Source organism: Neofelis nebulosa, chromosome 11, assembly GCF_028018385.1.
Source record: "Neofelis nebulosa isolate mNeoNeb1 chromosome 11, mNeoNeb1.pri, whole genome shotgun sequence".
NCBI lineage: Eukaryota > Metazoa > Chordata > Mammalia > Carnivora > Felidae > Neofelis > Neofelis nebulosa.
The window spans coordinates 2,642,388-2,659,292 of record NC_080792.1 but is presented as its reverse complement, the minus strand read 5'-3'; the positions used below and the strand labels follow the sequence as shown (position 1 = coordinate 2,659,292).

General features: G+C 41.3%; 1 protein-coding gene across 9 annotated transcripts in view; it reads left to right on the top strand.

The window, feature by feature from the left end:
* The window catches only part of ZNF236 (zinc finger protein 236), a 108,194-nt gene that overhangs the window by 42,756 nt on the left and 48,533 nt on the right, over positions 1 to 16,905 (top strand). For all 9 annotated transcript variants that reach the window (XR_009250789.1, XM_058691787.1, XM_058691786.1 and 6 more), the window contains 2 exons: positions 5,434 to 5,706; positions 6,942 to 7,145. Coding sequence is in view for 8 of the 9 variants with exons in the window: in XM_058691787.1 (XP_058547770.1) it covers positions 5,434 to 5,706; positions 6,942 to 7,145 (477 nt within the window). In the remaining variant the exon portion in view is untranslated. The remainder of the gene's footprint in view (positions 1 to 5,433; positions 5,707 to 6,941; positions 7,146 to 16,905) is intronic.

Sequence of the window (16,905 nt, the reverse complement as noted above, 5' to 3'; positions counted from 1 at the left end):
GACGGTGTGAACGACAACGACGGCCGTCCAGGCTGGGGCCACATAGGGAGACGCTGTGGAACAGAGAGTGAGGGCACACTTGGGCTGCTTTGCTTCGTTTAAAGTCTTCTCTGTAGATTCAGCATCTGAACGTGGATCCTGAGATATGAGCGTCTCCCCGGTTGTTGTTGAACAGTAGTTAAGTCTGAGTATTTGTATTCAGCTTGATGTTCCAGTAGAAAGCAGAACGACTTTCTGTGACTGTCACTGTATGTCCTCCGGACTGCACCTGCGGCCTCTGGGCACACCTTCCGTTGCAAGAATATGCCAGGGCCTTCGTCCAGCGTCTGAAGCGGCCCTTGGAGTGGGTCCTAGAGGAGCCTGTCTGTCTGTCTGTCTCTCCTGCTGTCCTGCAGTTCTCCGACAGCAGTGGCTGTGCGCTCTGGCCCCCGGATGAATCCACAGGCGTCTTCCCGTCCCTCGGTCCTGCCTCCCCCCTGCGGCACCCAGGTCCTCATCACCTCGTCACCCTCGTCACCCTCGTCCTCCACTGTGGCCGAGGCCGATGCCGGGGACACGGCTGGCCGCGTCCCCAGTAATTCCTCTGGTGTGGAAACCGATTCAGGAGTGAGGAGGACACCTCTAGGGTACGGTTTTCTTCGTCCTGCCGAAAACCTCTCGTGGCACGTAGGCTTTCCATCACGTCACCCTGTCTGCCTCAAGCTCTGCGTCTCGCGGACCCTGCGAGACCTCTCACGCTGTGGCCGTTGTGAGCTTTAAGTTTCCAGAACTTCATACCCGGCTTTTGCTTCTTCTTTGCCTGGTAAATGTACCTCCAAAAACTGTCTTTCGAATGCAGACTTTTTTATTTGAAGATTTCATTTTATGTTTTTTTTAAATAATCTCGACACGTTGGCCAACGTGGAGCTTGACGCATAATGCTGACACCCAGAGTCGCGTGCTCCACCGCCGAGCCGGCCAGGCCCCTCTCCCCTCGCATGCGGACGTTTCTGAATGTCGTGTCGTCGTCCCCCCCCCCCCCCCCCCCCGGGGCGAGTCCACCCTGACGCAGGTCCCTGAGCTCTGCTGCACGTGCGTGCTCGAATCCCGCACCTGAGTCCCTCCATGGGCAGGGGTCTGCCTGCCGTGGTCGTTGGCATGTGGTGAGCACTCTCCTTGAAGTGGAGCTGGGAGGACAGAGTGCTCTGAGAGAATCGCTCTCAGATTCTAGAATTACACAGATGTCAACGTGTGCCTTGACTTTTCCACTTATTGGCACCTGACCTGGGTCAGGTTCGCTAACCTTCGTCTGTGCGATGAGGCGGTGGCAGAACGAAAGGGAGAGACCTGAGTGTGAGGAATAGTGCCTGACCCGGGATGACTGCTGCATGGAATGCACAGATTTAAAAATTATTTTTTAACTAGGTGAAACTTGCTCTTGCCACGTAATTCAAAAGATACAAAACGGTGTGCAGTGAAACGTCCCCTGTTCATCCTTGTCCTCCACATAACCCCTCTCCAGGGCAGCCGCTGTCACTGGGGGTCTCTGTCTTTTAAACAAGCACAGGCATGTTATTATATAGTATGTATCGTATTGTTTTTCAGTATGTTGGGGGGCATACTGGGTGTGTGTGTGTGTGTATAAAATCTATATATAATCTTTCTTGCAGTTTACTTTTTTCCACCTGATATTTTAGAAAATATCTAGAAATTGTTCCATTTTATGGATAAATAATTATGTAGGTTATTTGCAATCTTGCAAATACAGGTGATAATAAATACAAATTTATTTAATACCCCTTCAAATACTTTCGTGTGTGTGTCTTAGGGTCAAGGATGCTGTCTTCTAGAACCAGAGTATAGACCTCAACATCAGGGTAGTGAAATTGATCCAGTCCACAGATCTTGTTCAAATTTCAGTATTTGTATCACTAATGTGCTTCATATCAAAAGAAAAACAATGGGGTAAATGTTGCAGATTTTCCTTCCAGGGCTTTCTGACAGTTTATACCCCCATCCACAGTGCATTGGGGTATCTGTCCATTTCCTCACAGCCTTTTGAAGGGATTGTTATCAAAATTTGGGAACCATTTTTACTCATCTGATAGGTTAAAATGGTTTCTGATTGTAGCTTTAATTTCATTTCTCTAATAAGGAGTAAAAAGGTTGAGCAACTTTTCATGTTGAAGAGCCACCTACATTTTTTCATTAGCCTGACTTGATTTTTATTTGCCATGATACATTAAGGATGATAGTATTTTGAGAGCATATATTCTTTTCTAATTTGTCGTTTTGAATTAAAAGGGAGAAATATTTTCTATACCCAAATTGGTCAGTGTTTCACAGATTTTGGACTTCTACAATACTTAGACTTCAACGTGGACATTATGGGAAATAACCTCTTTTATCCAAAGCTTTCATACTTTCAATTTTTTTTAATGTTTATTTTTGAGAGAGAGAGAGAGAGAGCGAGCGAGCACGGGGGAGGGGCAGAGAGAAAGGGAGAGACACAGAATCCGAAGCAGGCTCCAGGCTCCGAGCTGTCAGCACAGAGCCCATTGCGGGGCTTGAACCCATGAACCGTGAGATCATGAGCTGAGCCGAAGTCGGACGCCCAACCGACTGAGCCACCCAGGTGCCCCTCATACTTTCATATTTTAAGCTGAATCTCTGACTCAATTTAATTTTTTGTTTTTAGATGGGCACCCCGCTGTCCAAACACCATTTATGGACTAAATCCTGTTTTCTCCACTGAAACACTGTGATACCGTTCTGTTTGTTACCCTTCCAGACCTGTATGGGTCTTTTCCGGACCGTGTTCTGGGCACGAATCTGGCTTTCTGTTCATGTCTGCTACCGGTATGCTTTCGTGTCTATGGGCCTAGTACTTTCCTGCTACGCTTGTGTTTTGAACGATTTTCCCATACTTATTTTTTCATGTGTACTTTAGACTTGTCTGCTAAAGCTCCAAAACTCTAGTTTTTAAAAAAGTCCTTTCGGTATTTATATGTAAGTGATTTAACCAGTGAGAATTGATGTCTTTATAACTTTTAGTCTTTGTACCGAAGAATAGGGTGTAGATTTCCATTTCTTCAGATCTTTTCTCTGTATTTTTTCATTTTTCAGTGGCATTTTAAAATTTTCTTCTGGATTTTGCTTGTAGATACGATGTTGATTTCCACATATTAAAATGTGTGCCTCTTTCTGAGTTTTAAGTTTTTTAAGGCATTTAATCATATCATTTGTAAATCATGATTTTTACCTTTTCCTTTGTAGTTAGTTAATGCTGTATATTTCTGTATCTTACCTAATTTCACTGGCTTGTATCACTAGAACACAATAAATTCATGGCAGTGATAGCGGATTTTTTCTGGACTGTAATAGGATTGTTTTTAGTATTTTCCTATTAAATGAAAACATACTGATATATGTTTGTTCATCTCTTCCTGTTTTCAGACGATTTTTTAGAAATTAAGACTAGATATTAAATTGTAGTAATTGCCTTTTCATCTTGAAGACGATTATAATGTATGCTTTTTCTTCTTAAATTTATTAATGTGTTTGAAGAGAAAAGCAGTTGTCCAGCACCAGGGAAGGTTGCCGCGTGGGAATGCACATCTGGTTTTCCAGACCTTTCAGTTTGTCAGAGGGTCGAAAATCTGGATTTAATATTTTAGTAGCAGCGCGTGGGCCAAACAAAGCCCATGCAGGCCACGTGTGGAGACTGCTGCAAGGCCGCCAGTTTGTAATTTCTGTTCTAGTCCGTTCTGGAAATAATTAGAACCTGGTGACAGTTGAATGTTCTGTCATCTTAGATAGTTAAAGGTACAGTTTTCATTCTTGCCTGGATGAAAACCTGATGGGGAGGGTTCCGAAGTTTATTAGCTCATAGATACTCTTGTTCTGTCGCCTTTTTATACCTTGGCTTTTTTGATTTATCATAAGATCTTTAGGTAATTACTGCACTTGTATGAATTAATTTTTACCTATTGGTTTTAAACAGCTTTAAGTTTCAGACTTCCTTAATGTAAACGGTGTCACCATAAAATAAATGCTCTCTCCCATTTTTGAAGCCACGTCCCATATTTTCTCTTCTTTTCCCTGTGGTTTGCGTGTGTTCCTGACTTGACCTAGTTTCTGTTGCGTCACTGTTTTTAGAAAAATGTAAGTTTTTTAATTTTACCTAACCTTATTTCCTATGTTAGTCTTGCAAAGAGCATCATCTTCAGGAAAATACATTTTCGCTCCTTATAGATTCACTTGTACATAAGGAGAATTCCTTGCATTTACTAATAACAGAAGGACACAAATTATTTTTTGTCTAATAAAGCTATGTCTGTAAAGACACAGTTAAATAAACAGTTAAAATTTCCTGATGAATTTTGTTAACCTGGCCAAAATCTTTCTAATTTTAAGTGGGTTCTTGACCTCACTGTAAATACCTATTTAATTTCAGATAAATAAAGCTAATCAAAATTATAAAAGATAAAAAGTGGTTCTGCTGAATTTTGTTTTTAAAATTTTTATAATTTAGAAATCATTTTACTTATATTTCAGTAAACTCGTGATTTTTCTTTGGATGGAATAGTTTTATTTATTTATTTATTTATTTATTTATTTATTTATTTATTTATATGTTTATTTATTTCTGAGACAGAGACAGAGCATGAGCCGGGGAGGAGCAGAGAGAGAGGGAGACACAGAATCCAAATCAGGCTCTAGGCTCTGAGCTGTCCGCACAGAGCCCGACACGGGGCTCGAACTCACAGGCCTTGAGATCGTGACCTGAGCCGAAGTCAGACGCTCAAACGACTGAGCCACCCAGGCGCCCCTGATGGGAATAGTTTTAAACCTGATTGAAAGTTGAACGATAATATTTAAAGTTACAAAATAGTCTTTTATGTTTGGTCGTGAGCTATTTCTTTGTCGTAAGTATTTATGAATGCCTTTTCATAGGGCAAGAATTCATGGTCTCCCAATTACTTGCGTAGGGATTACTTGTTTGTTATTCGTGGTATCAGATGGGCTCAGACAGTGCTTTCTCCGCCTTCGTCTACTCATATCCCGAGTTAACTTTGGAGTCGTTTGGTCACATGTGCTTTTATTCACATGTACAGTGGCCTGAGTTTGTACGCTTGCCTTTGGTTTATGTATATTACCTGTCCAGTTAGCCCTCTTCCCTCCCTTGGGCCATGATTTGTGTTCTCATGTGACTGTGAAGATTTTCTGCAGGATTCACTCATAGTCTTCCGTCATTTCAGTGATTATGGAAATTTCACCTTTTTCCCTAACTGATCGTACATCTTCTGCTGTGGCAAAAAAAGTAGATAGCTCTTTCATAGGTATGCTGTTGTTTCGATCTAACCCCAGACGGTCAAGTGCCTTAACAGTGGGTAGAAAACACAAGGGCCAGACAGGCCGAGCTGGACTGGTTGTGTTTTCTTTCGGCCCCAGGTTCGATCCGCGAGGAGAACGGTGTCCGGTGGCACGTGTGTCCCTACTGCACCAAGGAGTTCCGGAAGCCGAGTGACCTGGTGCGCCACATCCGCATTCACACCCACGAGAAGCCCTTCAAGTGTCCGCAGTGTTTCCGGGCCTTTGCCGTAAAGAGCACCCTGACCGCGCACATCAAGACCCACACGGGCATTAAGGCGTTCAAGTGCCAGTACTGCATGAAGAGCTTCTCCACGTCGGGGAGCCTCAAAGTGCACATCCGCCTGCACACAGGTGCCCGGGGCTCGGGGCCTTCCCCTCCCGTCCCCTCCGATTCACGGGGCCTGCGGGCAACAGCCGAACACCCTTCCCAAGTCTCTGTGATCACCTTGGTAGGCTAGGCTGCAGGTATATGCTGGTCCACAGAGTGACGGGACTAGATGCCCACAGAGCCCGCGGCTGAATGAGGGAAGCACTAAGCACTGGCACTCGGAATGAACACAGGAGGCAAAGGGCCAAGAGAGGGGTGCTTGGGGGCCACCGCATGCAGAGGTGGAGGAGGTGGGCCTTTGTAAGGAGAAGCCTGGGTGGGGGGGGGGCAGGGAGGCAAAGCCTGATGCCTCTTCACCCTTTCAGATGTTTTGTCGTCAGGATGAAGGCATGAAAACATTCATATTTAGGCTGTAATTTCGTTTAGGATCGTTTTGTTGTGATACATTCACAGATCATAAAATGGACTCTTATTTTGCGGTGAACTCAGAATTCACTTTATTCAGAAATTGTGCAACCCACCCAACTGTCTATTTTCAACGTTTTTAGCATCCCGGCCCCACCAAAGAAACCCCATACCCATTAGCAGAAACTTCTCCTGCCCACCTGGGGTTCCGGGGCCGAGCTGATCATGTGGAGGAGTGTTTAAAAAAGCTGACATTTGCTGGTTTTGTTATGTGCCCTTCTTTGGAACCTCCGTTTTCGTTTACCGATAAAATTGTAAATGAAGGAATTTCCTTCAGGAAAGGGAATTGATAGTAGAGAATTGTGAAGAGGACATTATTACTGTCAGCAGCAGCAGCATTGTTATTATTTACAATCACTGACAACTACCATTTACTGCTGTTTACTAAATGCTCGGAGCTGCTGAGTGCTCGTTAAACATGAGTGTCTACAATCCTGGCAGCCAGCCTGGAGGCAGACGTTGTTCCACGTTACAGATGATGATTTGAGAGAGAGCAGTCTTACTGCCCTGGAGTATTCCTAGGGACTGAATTGAGTATCTGAAGGTTTAAATGTTTTACAATGCGAGGATAGCAAATCTTTTTTACTTCCAATGATCTCAAGACATACCTTAACATCTATAGCATGCACTGTATGCAGACAGGGGAAAATAGCTGCATGACATCCATGAAATTGTGCGCATGAAGCGACAAACTATTCAAGTCAATATTAAACTACTAGAATTTTATGTTGGCATTAATTGTTGAGACGTATGTTCTTGAAATAATTCTGCCGCGTACTTTTATTTTTATTAGGAGTCAGACCTTTTGCTTGTCCTCACTGTGACAAAAAGTTTCGGACCTCAGGCCACAGGAAGACTCACATTGCTTCTCACTTTAAACACACGGAGCTAAGGAAGATGAGGCACCAGCGTAAACCGGCGAAGGTTCGAGTCGGCAAGACGAACGTTCCGGTCCCTGACATTCCTTTGCAAGAGCCGATTCTCATAACTGACGTAGGTAAGATTCTCTTCCCTCTTGCACCTTGCAGAGAGTATATAAGTGTTTTGTCTACACAGTGGTAGACCGATGGTTACGGGGAGACAGTTTTAGCATGCTGTTCATGAAGTGTTTGTGGAGCACTTTTGCTTTACGGCCCGGTATGTTCCACAGTCAAACTGAAAATCCTAGCTGTGTCTAAGCTACTGCCCAAATTGTGTTCTTGGTTAAGAAAGAAAGGATGTGTCCAGCTGGAGATACTGGCACGTAAGTCCTCACTGAAGACAAATTTCTGCCTCAGTGGAACCGTCAACGTGGACGAGGGTTCTTCATGTGAGATGCGCAGTCCGCTTTGTTACTTTCATCTTAAAATCCCTACATGACAGGTCACAGGTTTTATATGGGCTGCTTTCATCTTTGGACTTAAAAAGGAAAACTGCTAGCGTTTAAGGCTTTTTTTTCCCAGGCTCAATGTTATTAAGGTTAAACTATGATTTTATTATCTAGAAACACTGCTTATGAGAAAGTGCTAAACAAAATTAAAGAAACTGCATTAAATTCTGGGATAAAACTTATATTTTTATACAGTTTCTGTATTTTATTAGGTCTTAAGCAAGATAATCCAGTCCATGAACAAAATTAACATCAAAGTATAGTTTAATATAAATAAAGGTCATATGGTATAAAGGGAGATATTTTAGATTAATATGAATTACAGTTTGCTAATAAGATGATCAATAATCATGAATTTTTTTTAGTTTATTTTTTTGAGAGAGAGAGAGAGAGAGAGAGAGAGAGAGAACATGAGCAGGGGAGGGGCAGAGAGAGAACGCCAAGCAGGCTCTGCACTGTTAGTGTGGAGCCTGATGCAGGGCTCGAACTCACGAACTGTGAGATCATGAACTGAGTGGAAACCAAGAGTCAGACACTTAACGAACTGAGCCATCCAGGCACTCCTCAACAATCATGAATCTAAAGAAAAAAAAATCATGAATCTTTATTTAGGAGCATAGCATCACATATATAAACCAAAAACAATTAGAAGAAAGGAGAAATATTCAAATTGTAAAGTATAGTGAAAATTCCTCAATTAGATCAATTTAACTAAACGGTGAAACTGCAGCGGATTTGAAGTACACATATATATAAAAAGGGTTATTTAATAGCTTCATAGAATCTTTTACTCTATAATACTCTTTGAAACATGCACGGAATTGAAGTTGGTCAAATCCTAGGATAAGGAAGAATTTCAAATTTTCAAAAGTAGATACTGTACAGGACACAATCTTTGATTGTAACTCAATGAAAACAGAACAAAGCTAAATGTGTTAGCTGTGGTTCAGATAGCTAACACATTTGAAAAGTTAGATGAAATGGATCTTTGCTAGAATCATGTTCTTCTATCATGATTGACTCTAGAAGAAATGGAAAACCCCCAAACAGACAAAAGATTGAAGGTCGTCATCCTCCCCAGAGTATCATTCTCTGTTGATTTTATGTGTGTGTTGTACTGAGCTTCCTGGAAACTGTAATTCTTAGGGTATCGATTGTTCAAACCCTAGAAACTGACAAAGCTCCCATGGAGGTTAGAATGGCTTGATGTTCTTGTCCACTTTTGGTAGCTCACAAAGCAAAACAACACACTAATTTAATGTGTATCTGATCTTCACCATAATCTTTAGGTTCTCGATGGTTTGTGTCATTCCCGAAATGAGGAAAGTCTCTGAGAGTCAGGACAGATTCAACATTTGTTTAGTGGCCCTAGAATTTTCCTTCATGCTTTCAGAGTTACCCTCAAATTACCAGTTTTTTTTTTCAGGTTGCCATTAATAAAATTAAACATCTGTGGGTTTCTTGACTTTAACTTTCTAAACCCGTAGTTAAACTACAGTCCTGATGCTCTAGACTTCTTCCCAGGTTAAAATGGGTACATTTTACTTGTTGGTTTCACAGATAGCCGGGAAACCGAACTTAGATCAAATTAGTGGAAGCAGAATTCTCCTTTGGTCCAGGCTGAGTGAGACACGTGAGGGAAATGATTCATATAGAGAGGGCTTTCCGTTATAGAAGGTGAAAGGTTGTAAACAATTATTTACAATGCTTAACGCCGTTGTCATTTATATTTGTGTCTGTCTCTTCTTTCAGACCCTGAGCTCCTCAGGGGCTCTGTAGAAAAGATGTGACTTTAATAACCTTCCGGGGACAGGTTTTGCTAAAAATGGGACAGAGAGGGTTTTAGCACAGATTCGTTACAGTTACTTGACTTCATTGAGAGATGAGCTGTTCTAGTTTAGCCAAGTTACTTAAAGCGCAATATGTCGCTTCGGCTGAGCCTGTTGCTTAAGAAAGTTAGAATGCATTAAAACTACCGTAGCAAGTAATTTAGTCTGCATATTAAGGAAGCGCAGTTGGTGGTATGGTATTATACGGTCAAAAGCTTTGGGAGCTGTATCGGAACTTGAAAATAGTCACTCAGAACTTCTCTGCATTCTTCATTTGTACAGATACAAAAACTAAGCTCTAGAAAGAGCTATGTTGCTCTTACATTATACACCTAGTTTGTACTCATGGTGGAACTAGAACTCCGGATCTTCTGGCTTGTAGGCCAGGGTTGTGGTCAGTAAAGTTCCCTTCCTCTGCACATCCATTACCACGGCACTCCCAGGCACAAAAGTACGGGAGAGCGCACCATGCTTTTCAAGGAGTCATTGTACCTTGGTATCGAGCACCAGTAATTTTTACTGAACTTGAATGTTGTGAACTTTATGGCGTGTCAGGGATTGTACTTCACCAGACATGCCCTCTTGGACTCTAAATGTTTTTCCTTCAAATTCGAAGACTGAGTTTTAAATACAATAACGTGTAGACCAAGGAGGTATCGGAGTCATAAGGCGAGCATGATATTCAGAGGGAGCTCATTATTACCATCATAAAAAGCTGAGAGAGATCATTACCACCAGACCTTCTTATAAGAAACGCCAAAGGGATTTCTTGGAGTGGAGGCAAAAGAACAGTAATTAGCATCGTAAAAACATAAAAAGATAGCATGAATCTCACTGGTGGTGGTTAAATATGTAGTCGTAGTTAGATTCTGCATTACAACAATAGTGGTGCACACTTTACTTAAAACTCTGGTTTAAAAGTTAAAAAAAAAAAAGGTTGTAAAAATAACCATAACTATAGGCATTTGCTGTTACATAGTATAGAAAAAACATAAATTTTATCAGCAGTAACCTAAAATGTGAGGGGGAAGAGAAGCAAAAGTGTAAAATTTATGGATTCTATTGAAGTTATTACCTGTTTAAAATAGTATAAGTTTAAGATAGTCTGTGTAAGCCTCATAGTAACCACAAGGGAAAATCCTACAGTAATCCCACAAAAGAAGATGGTAAAGAAATTAAAACATACTGAGGTATCAAAACATAAAAAGCAGGATAAGAAAACAAGGAACATAGGATTCAGAAAACAATTAACCAAATGGCATTAGTAAGTCCTTACCTATCAATGATTACTTTAAATGTAAATGGATTAAATCCTCTAATCCAAGGACACAGAATGGCTAAAGGGAGAACAAAACAAGATTCAGTGATATGCTGCCCAGGAGAAGCTCAGGTTAGCTGTGAAGATAACACAAAGAGAGTGAAGGGGGTAGAAAAAGACGTTTCAAAAATAGTAACTGAAAAAAGCAGGAGTAGCTCCACTTGTATCAGACAAAATGGACTTTAAGGTAGAAATGGCAAAGAAAAAAAAAAAAGACAAAGGAGGTCATTATATAATGATAAAGGGGTCAGTACATCAAGAAGATATAACAATTGTAAATATTTATATGCCCAACATGGGAACACCCAAGTATATAAAAGCAGAAACAGCTAAAAGAAATAAACAGTAATACAGTAATAGTTGAGGACTTCAGTACTCCACTGTCAACAATGAACAGATCATTCAGATGGAGAATCAATAAGGAAACAGCACATTTGAACGATACTACACACCAAATGGACCTAACAGGAAAATACAGAACATTCTAACCAACAACGGCAGAATACCCATTCTTCTCAAGCACACATCAGACATTTTCTAGGGTAGACCATACGTTAGGCCACAAAAAAAAAGCCTTAGCAAATTCAAGAAGATTGAAATCATACCAGGTATCTTCTGTGATCACAGTGGTGTGAATCTAGAAATCAGTGAGGGAAACTGGAAAATTCACAGACACATGGAAATACTCTCCTGAACAACCAGTGGATCAAAGAAAAAACTAAGGAGGAAATAAAAAGAGTCTCTTAAGACAAGTGAATATGGAAACACAATGTACCAGAATTAATAGGATGCAGCAAAAGCAGCTCTTAGAGGGAAATTCATAGAAGTAAACACCAAATTAAGAAGCAACAAAAATCCCAAATAAACAACACCTTAAGGATCCTACACCTTAAGGAACTAGAAAAAGAACAACAAACTGAGCCCAAAGTTAGCAGAAGGGAAAAAGTAGTAAAGATTAGAGCAGAAGTAAATAGAGAACATAAAACAATAGAACATATTAATGAAACTAAGAGTTGGTTCTTTGAAAAGATAAACAAAATTGAGGGGCGCCTGGGTGGCTCAGTCGGTTAAGCGTCCGACTTCAGCTCAGGTCACGATCTCACAGTCCATGAGTTCGAGCCCCACGTCGGGCTCTGGGCTGATGGCCCAGAGCCTGGAGCCTGCTTCCGATTCTGTGTCTCCCTCTCTCTCTACCCCTCCCCCGTTCATGCTCTGTCTCTCTCTGTCTCAAAAATAAATAAAACGTTAAAAAAAAAAATACATTTAAAAAAAAAAAGATAAACAAAATTGAGAAAACCTTTGCTAGACTAACAAAGGTAGAATGAGAGCATCCAAATCAACAAAATTATAAATGGAAAGGAAAACATTACAACTGATACCACAGAAATACAAAGGATCCGAAGAGGCTACCATGAACAATTAAATGCCAACCAACTGGACAATCTAGAAGAAATAGAGTAATTCTTAGAAATATACAGCTTACCAAGACTGAATCAGGAAGAAATAGGAAGTCTGAATAGACCAATGACTAGTAAGGACGTTGAATTAATAATCAGAAGTCTCTCAATATAAAAAGCCCAGGACCAGATGGTTTCACTGGTGCATTTTACCGAACATTTAAAAAAGAATTAATACCAACCCTTCTCAAACTGTTCCAAAAAATCAAAGAGGAAGGACATTCCCCAAACTCATTTTACAAGGCCAACATTATCCTTAAACCAAAAGCAGAAAAGGACACTACTAGAAAAGAAAACTAGCCAATATCCCTAATTAATATAAATGTAAAAATTCTCAATACAATACTGCTAAACCAAATTCAGTGGCACATTAAAAGAATTATTTACCACGATTAAGTGGCATTTATCACAGTGATGCAAGGATGGTTCAACATATGCAAATTAATCAGTGTGATATGTTACATTAATAGAATAAAAGGAAATAGTCATATGATTCCAGTAGACACAGAAAAAGCATCTGACAAAATTCAGCATCCATTCATGATAAAGAATTTTAACAAAATAGGAGTAGAAGGAACATAACTCAATGTAATAAAGGCCACAAGACTACAGCTAACAATATACTAAATGGTAAAAGGTTGAAGTCTTTTTCTCTAAGATCAAAACAAGACAAGGGTGCCCATTCTCACTGCTCTTATTCAACAGAGTACTGGAAGTCCTAGTTAGATCAATAGCATCAAAAACAGTAAAATACTTAGGAATAAATTTAACCAAGGAGGTAAAAGGTCTCTACTCTGAAAACTACAAGACACTGATGAAAGAAGTTGAAGAAGACACAAATAAATAGAAAAGTGTTCTATGGATCAGAAGAATTAATATTGTTAAAGTGCCAATACTACCAAAACCATCTATGGATTCAGTGCAATCCTGTCAAGATTCTAATGGTGTTTTTTTACGGAAGTAGAAGAATTGGTAAGGAACCACAAAGGACCTGATTAGCCATGGAAATCATGAGAAAGACGAACAAAGCAGAAGACATCGCACTTCCTGATTTCAAGTTATACTGTAAAGCTGTAGTCATGGTTATAGTGTGGTACTGGCATAAAAACCAGTAGACCAATAGAATAAAATTGGGGGCCAGACACAAATCCAAGTGTATGTGGTTAACTGATACTTGACAAGGGAGCCAAGAACACTCAATGGAGAAAAGATGCTCTCTTCAGTAAATGTGCTGGGGTAACTGAATATTCACATGGAAAAGAATGAAACTAGACCTTTATCTTATATCACTTACAGAAATTAACGGAAAATGGGTGAAATACATAAATGTAATGCTTGAAACCATAAAAGTTCTAGAATAAAACCTAGGAACAAAGCTCCTTGATGTGGGTCTTGGTAATGATGTTTTGGATATGATGCCTAAAGCACAAGCAGCAAAAGAAAAAGTAAGTGGGACCACATCAAACTAAAAAGTTTCTGTACAGCAAAGGAAACCATCAGTAAAGTGAAAAGATAGTCTATAGAATGCAAAAAAAAAAAAAGTTTGCAATCAGTGTATCTGATACAATGTTAATATCCAAAATAAATAGAGAACTCCTCACTGAATGGCAAAATGATAAATAAATAAATCTAAAAAAAATTTAAAAAGTGGGTAACAGACCTGAATAGACTTTTCTCCAAAGAAGATAGTCAAAAGGCTGACAGTTACGTGAAAAGATGCTCAACATCACTAGTCATTAGGATATGCAAATTAAAACCACAGTGAACTATGCCTGTGGGACAACAAATGCTGGTATGGATGTGGAGAAAGGGCAGACTTTGTGCACTGTTGGTGGGGCTGTTAATAGGTACAACTGCTATGGAAAACAGTAAGGAGGATCCTCAGAAAATTAAGAATAGAACTACCATATGATCCGGCAATTCTACTTCTGCGTCCATCTCCAAAGGAAATGAAAATACTAACTCAAAAAGATAACCACACCCCCATGTCCACAGCAGAAGTATTTTCAGTAGCCAAGAGATGAGAACAACCTAAGTGTCCATTGATGGACAGATGGGTAAAAACATTATGGAATATTATTCAGACATAAACGACGGGGAAATCCTACCATTTGTGGCAACGTGCACAGACCTTGAAGGCATTTTTTTTGCTAAGTGAGACAAGTCTGAGAAAGACAAATACCATATGATCTTACTTATGTGTGGAATCCAAAAGGAAGAAAAAACAAAAACAGATGCATAGAACAAGAGGTCAAACTAGTGTTTATCAGAAGAGGGGAGTGGGGGACAGGGAGCGTTGGAGGAAGGGAGTCAAAAGGCACACACTTCCAGCTGTGAGATAAATACACAACAGCGATGAGAAGGCCGCCGTGGTGACTACAGCTAGCGCTGCCGTGTGATGTGCAGGACGGTTGTGAAGAGTAGGTCCTGAGAGCTCTCATCACAGGTAGAACTGTTTTCTTTTTTCCTTTCTTTTCCTTTTGTTGTATCTTTATGAGAGGATGGGTGTTAGCCGAGCCCACCGCAGTGACGTCACAATAGGTGTCAGACCATCCTGCCGTCTGCCTTCCTCTGTGGCGATGTGTGCCTTTCACTTCTCAGTTTCTCAATAAAGCTGGGGGGGAAGAAAAAAGGAAAAGCTATTCTGGTCTATAGTTGCTTCTCAGTTTTCAACTCAGAGATACGTCTATTTTTTTAGAAGTCACTGTTTTTCCCCATACGTGACGACGTGTATGTGTGTGTATAAGTGTAATGTACCCATTTTTTCATTTTGTGTAGCACAGATGTTTGAAATACCTTTTCTTTGAAAGGGAGCCGGGCTTTGGTTATCTTTTATTTAATTTATTTTTTTATTAAGTTTATTTTGAGAGAGCGAGCCCAAGTGGGGAAGGGCAAAGAGAGGGAGAGAGAGAATCCCAAGCAGACTCTGCACCGTCCGTGCAGTGTCCGATGCTGGGGCCCGATCCCGTGAATCGTGAGATCACGCCCTGAGCCAAAATCACGACTCGGACGCTTAACCGACTGGAGCCACCCAGGCACCCCATGGTTATCTTTTATTTTAAACCTCAGGGGTGTAATGATTGATCTTCCAAGTTTATCTTCATGTTTTAATTATATTGATATTAGAGCGTTTATCTTGCTTTTTAAAACACATTCGTCTCACCTCAAATACCAAGTTCATTTTATATGGTGTGCATTATCTATGATAATGTTATGTTTGTCATCATGTCGCAGGATTTGCGTTCTCTTACTGTTTATAACGTGTGAAAGCTCTTCTAAGGCTTAAATGTATTTCCTGAAATACTGTAGCAAGATAAAACTTTTTCTCCTGTTACTACAGGAGGAATTTTAGGAAGTTGTAAGCACATTTCCAGTTTGTTTTTGAGACACGGTAATCAACTAGAATTTATTCGTGCCTTTCTTTGAGAAGAGTTTACTTAATATATGTATATATGTATATATGTGTGTATATATAGGAAATTTATGTATGTTTAATTCTCCCTTAATTTTTTTTTTCGAAGATTGAGACCTTATAATTAGTCTAACTTTGTAACAGGAATTTATGTTTGTAAAATTATAGGTGAAAAAGCGTCTAAAAAATGAGGCCTATAATTTTACTGCCTTAATAGCTCACAGTAGGGAGCCCCCTCCCCCCACACACTTGCAAAGGACTCAGGATCATTTAGGGGTCTGTTTCTCAATACATGTGCCTGGACACCACCCCAGAGGTTGTCATTCCGTGCGTGTTGGGGAAATGACTAAGGCAAAGAGTTGTATAGACTGGATCGTTCCTTGCAGCACTGTGACAGTATACAGTTAGGGCAATAGAGATACTCACCAAAAGCGTGTGATACGCACTGGACACATTGACCCAGGGGAGTTCCTTGCAGAGGATGATGAGGATGTCGTAGGTACTGACCTGGAAAGGTGGCAAATATGGAGTTGAAGTATGACCAGAACAGGGTGTATGGCCGATCCCACTTGCGTTTGTATATAACAGACCCTTTTGTTAGAACACACGCTGTTAATTATTATCTCTGAGAGCGGGTTCTTTCACTTTTCTCTTAACGAGCTTCCTAATTACCGGAGGGGGGCCAGAGGACTTGCAGAGTGCGTAGGAGCGCATCAGCGAAGGGTTGGATACAGGACTCTGCTCATGGAGTCGCAGGCAGGTCGGGAAGGAATGATGGCAGACCAGGAGGCAGCACTGGGCCAGGGCTCAGGGCGAGGGCTCCTCGTCAGAGAAGCAGCCGTCACTAGGAGTGAGGGTGCCAGCTTCAGGGGACTCACTCTTGAAGGTAGGCTCAATGTCATGGAAAAGAAATGAGGCACTAAACATTGTGTGAAGTTGTTTACGGTGGAGGACATAGGTTCCAGAGTTCCCCACCCCAGGGTTGGGTGGGGAACCACGGGGGGCTGAGGGGTTCCCGCAGAGGTAGGTGGCTGGGGTGGGGCTTGTACGATCTTGGTTTGGATTTGTGTGTGTGCTTCTTTCCTTCAGTCCCTGGTTTTCTCGACACTGCGGGCGGGAGCATGAATTTCTTTGGTCATGATCCCTGTCCTCCTTGGCAGGTGACTGTCACGGGCTCGGGGCTATGTCTGTGACCATGGCACACGTCCTGGGCTTCCGCTGCAGCCAGTGGAGGGGGGGAAAGACACCGGGAGAGTGAGCCAGAGGGACTGGAGGGAGGGTGGGCGGCCGGGTGGAGCTGCCAGCGCCAGCGGGCGGAAGGCACGCCGAGCGGTGCTGATCCAGAACTCGGTAGCGAGCCACGGAAGGCCCG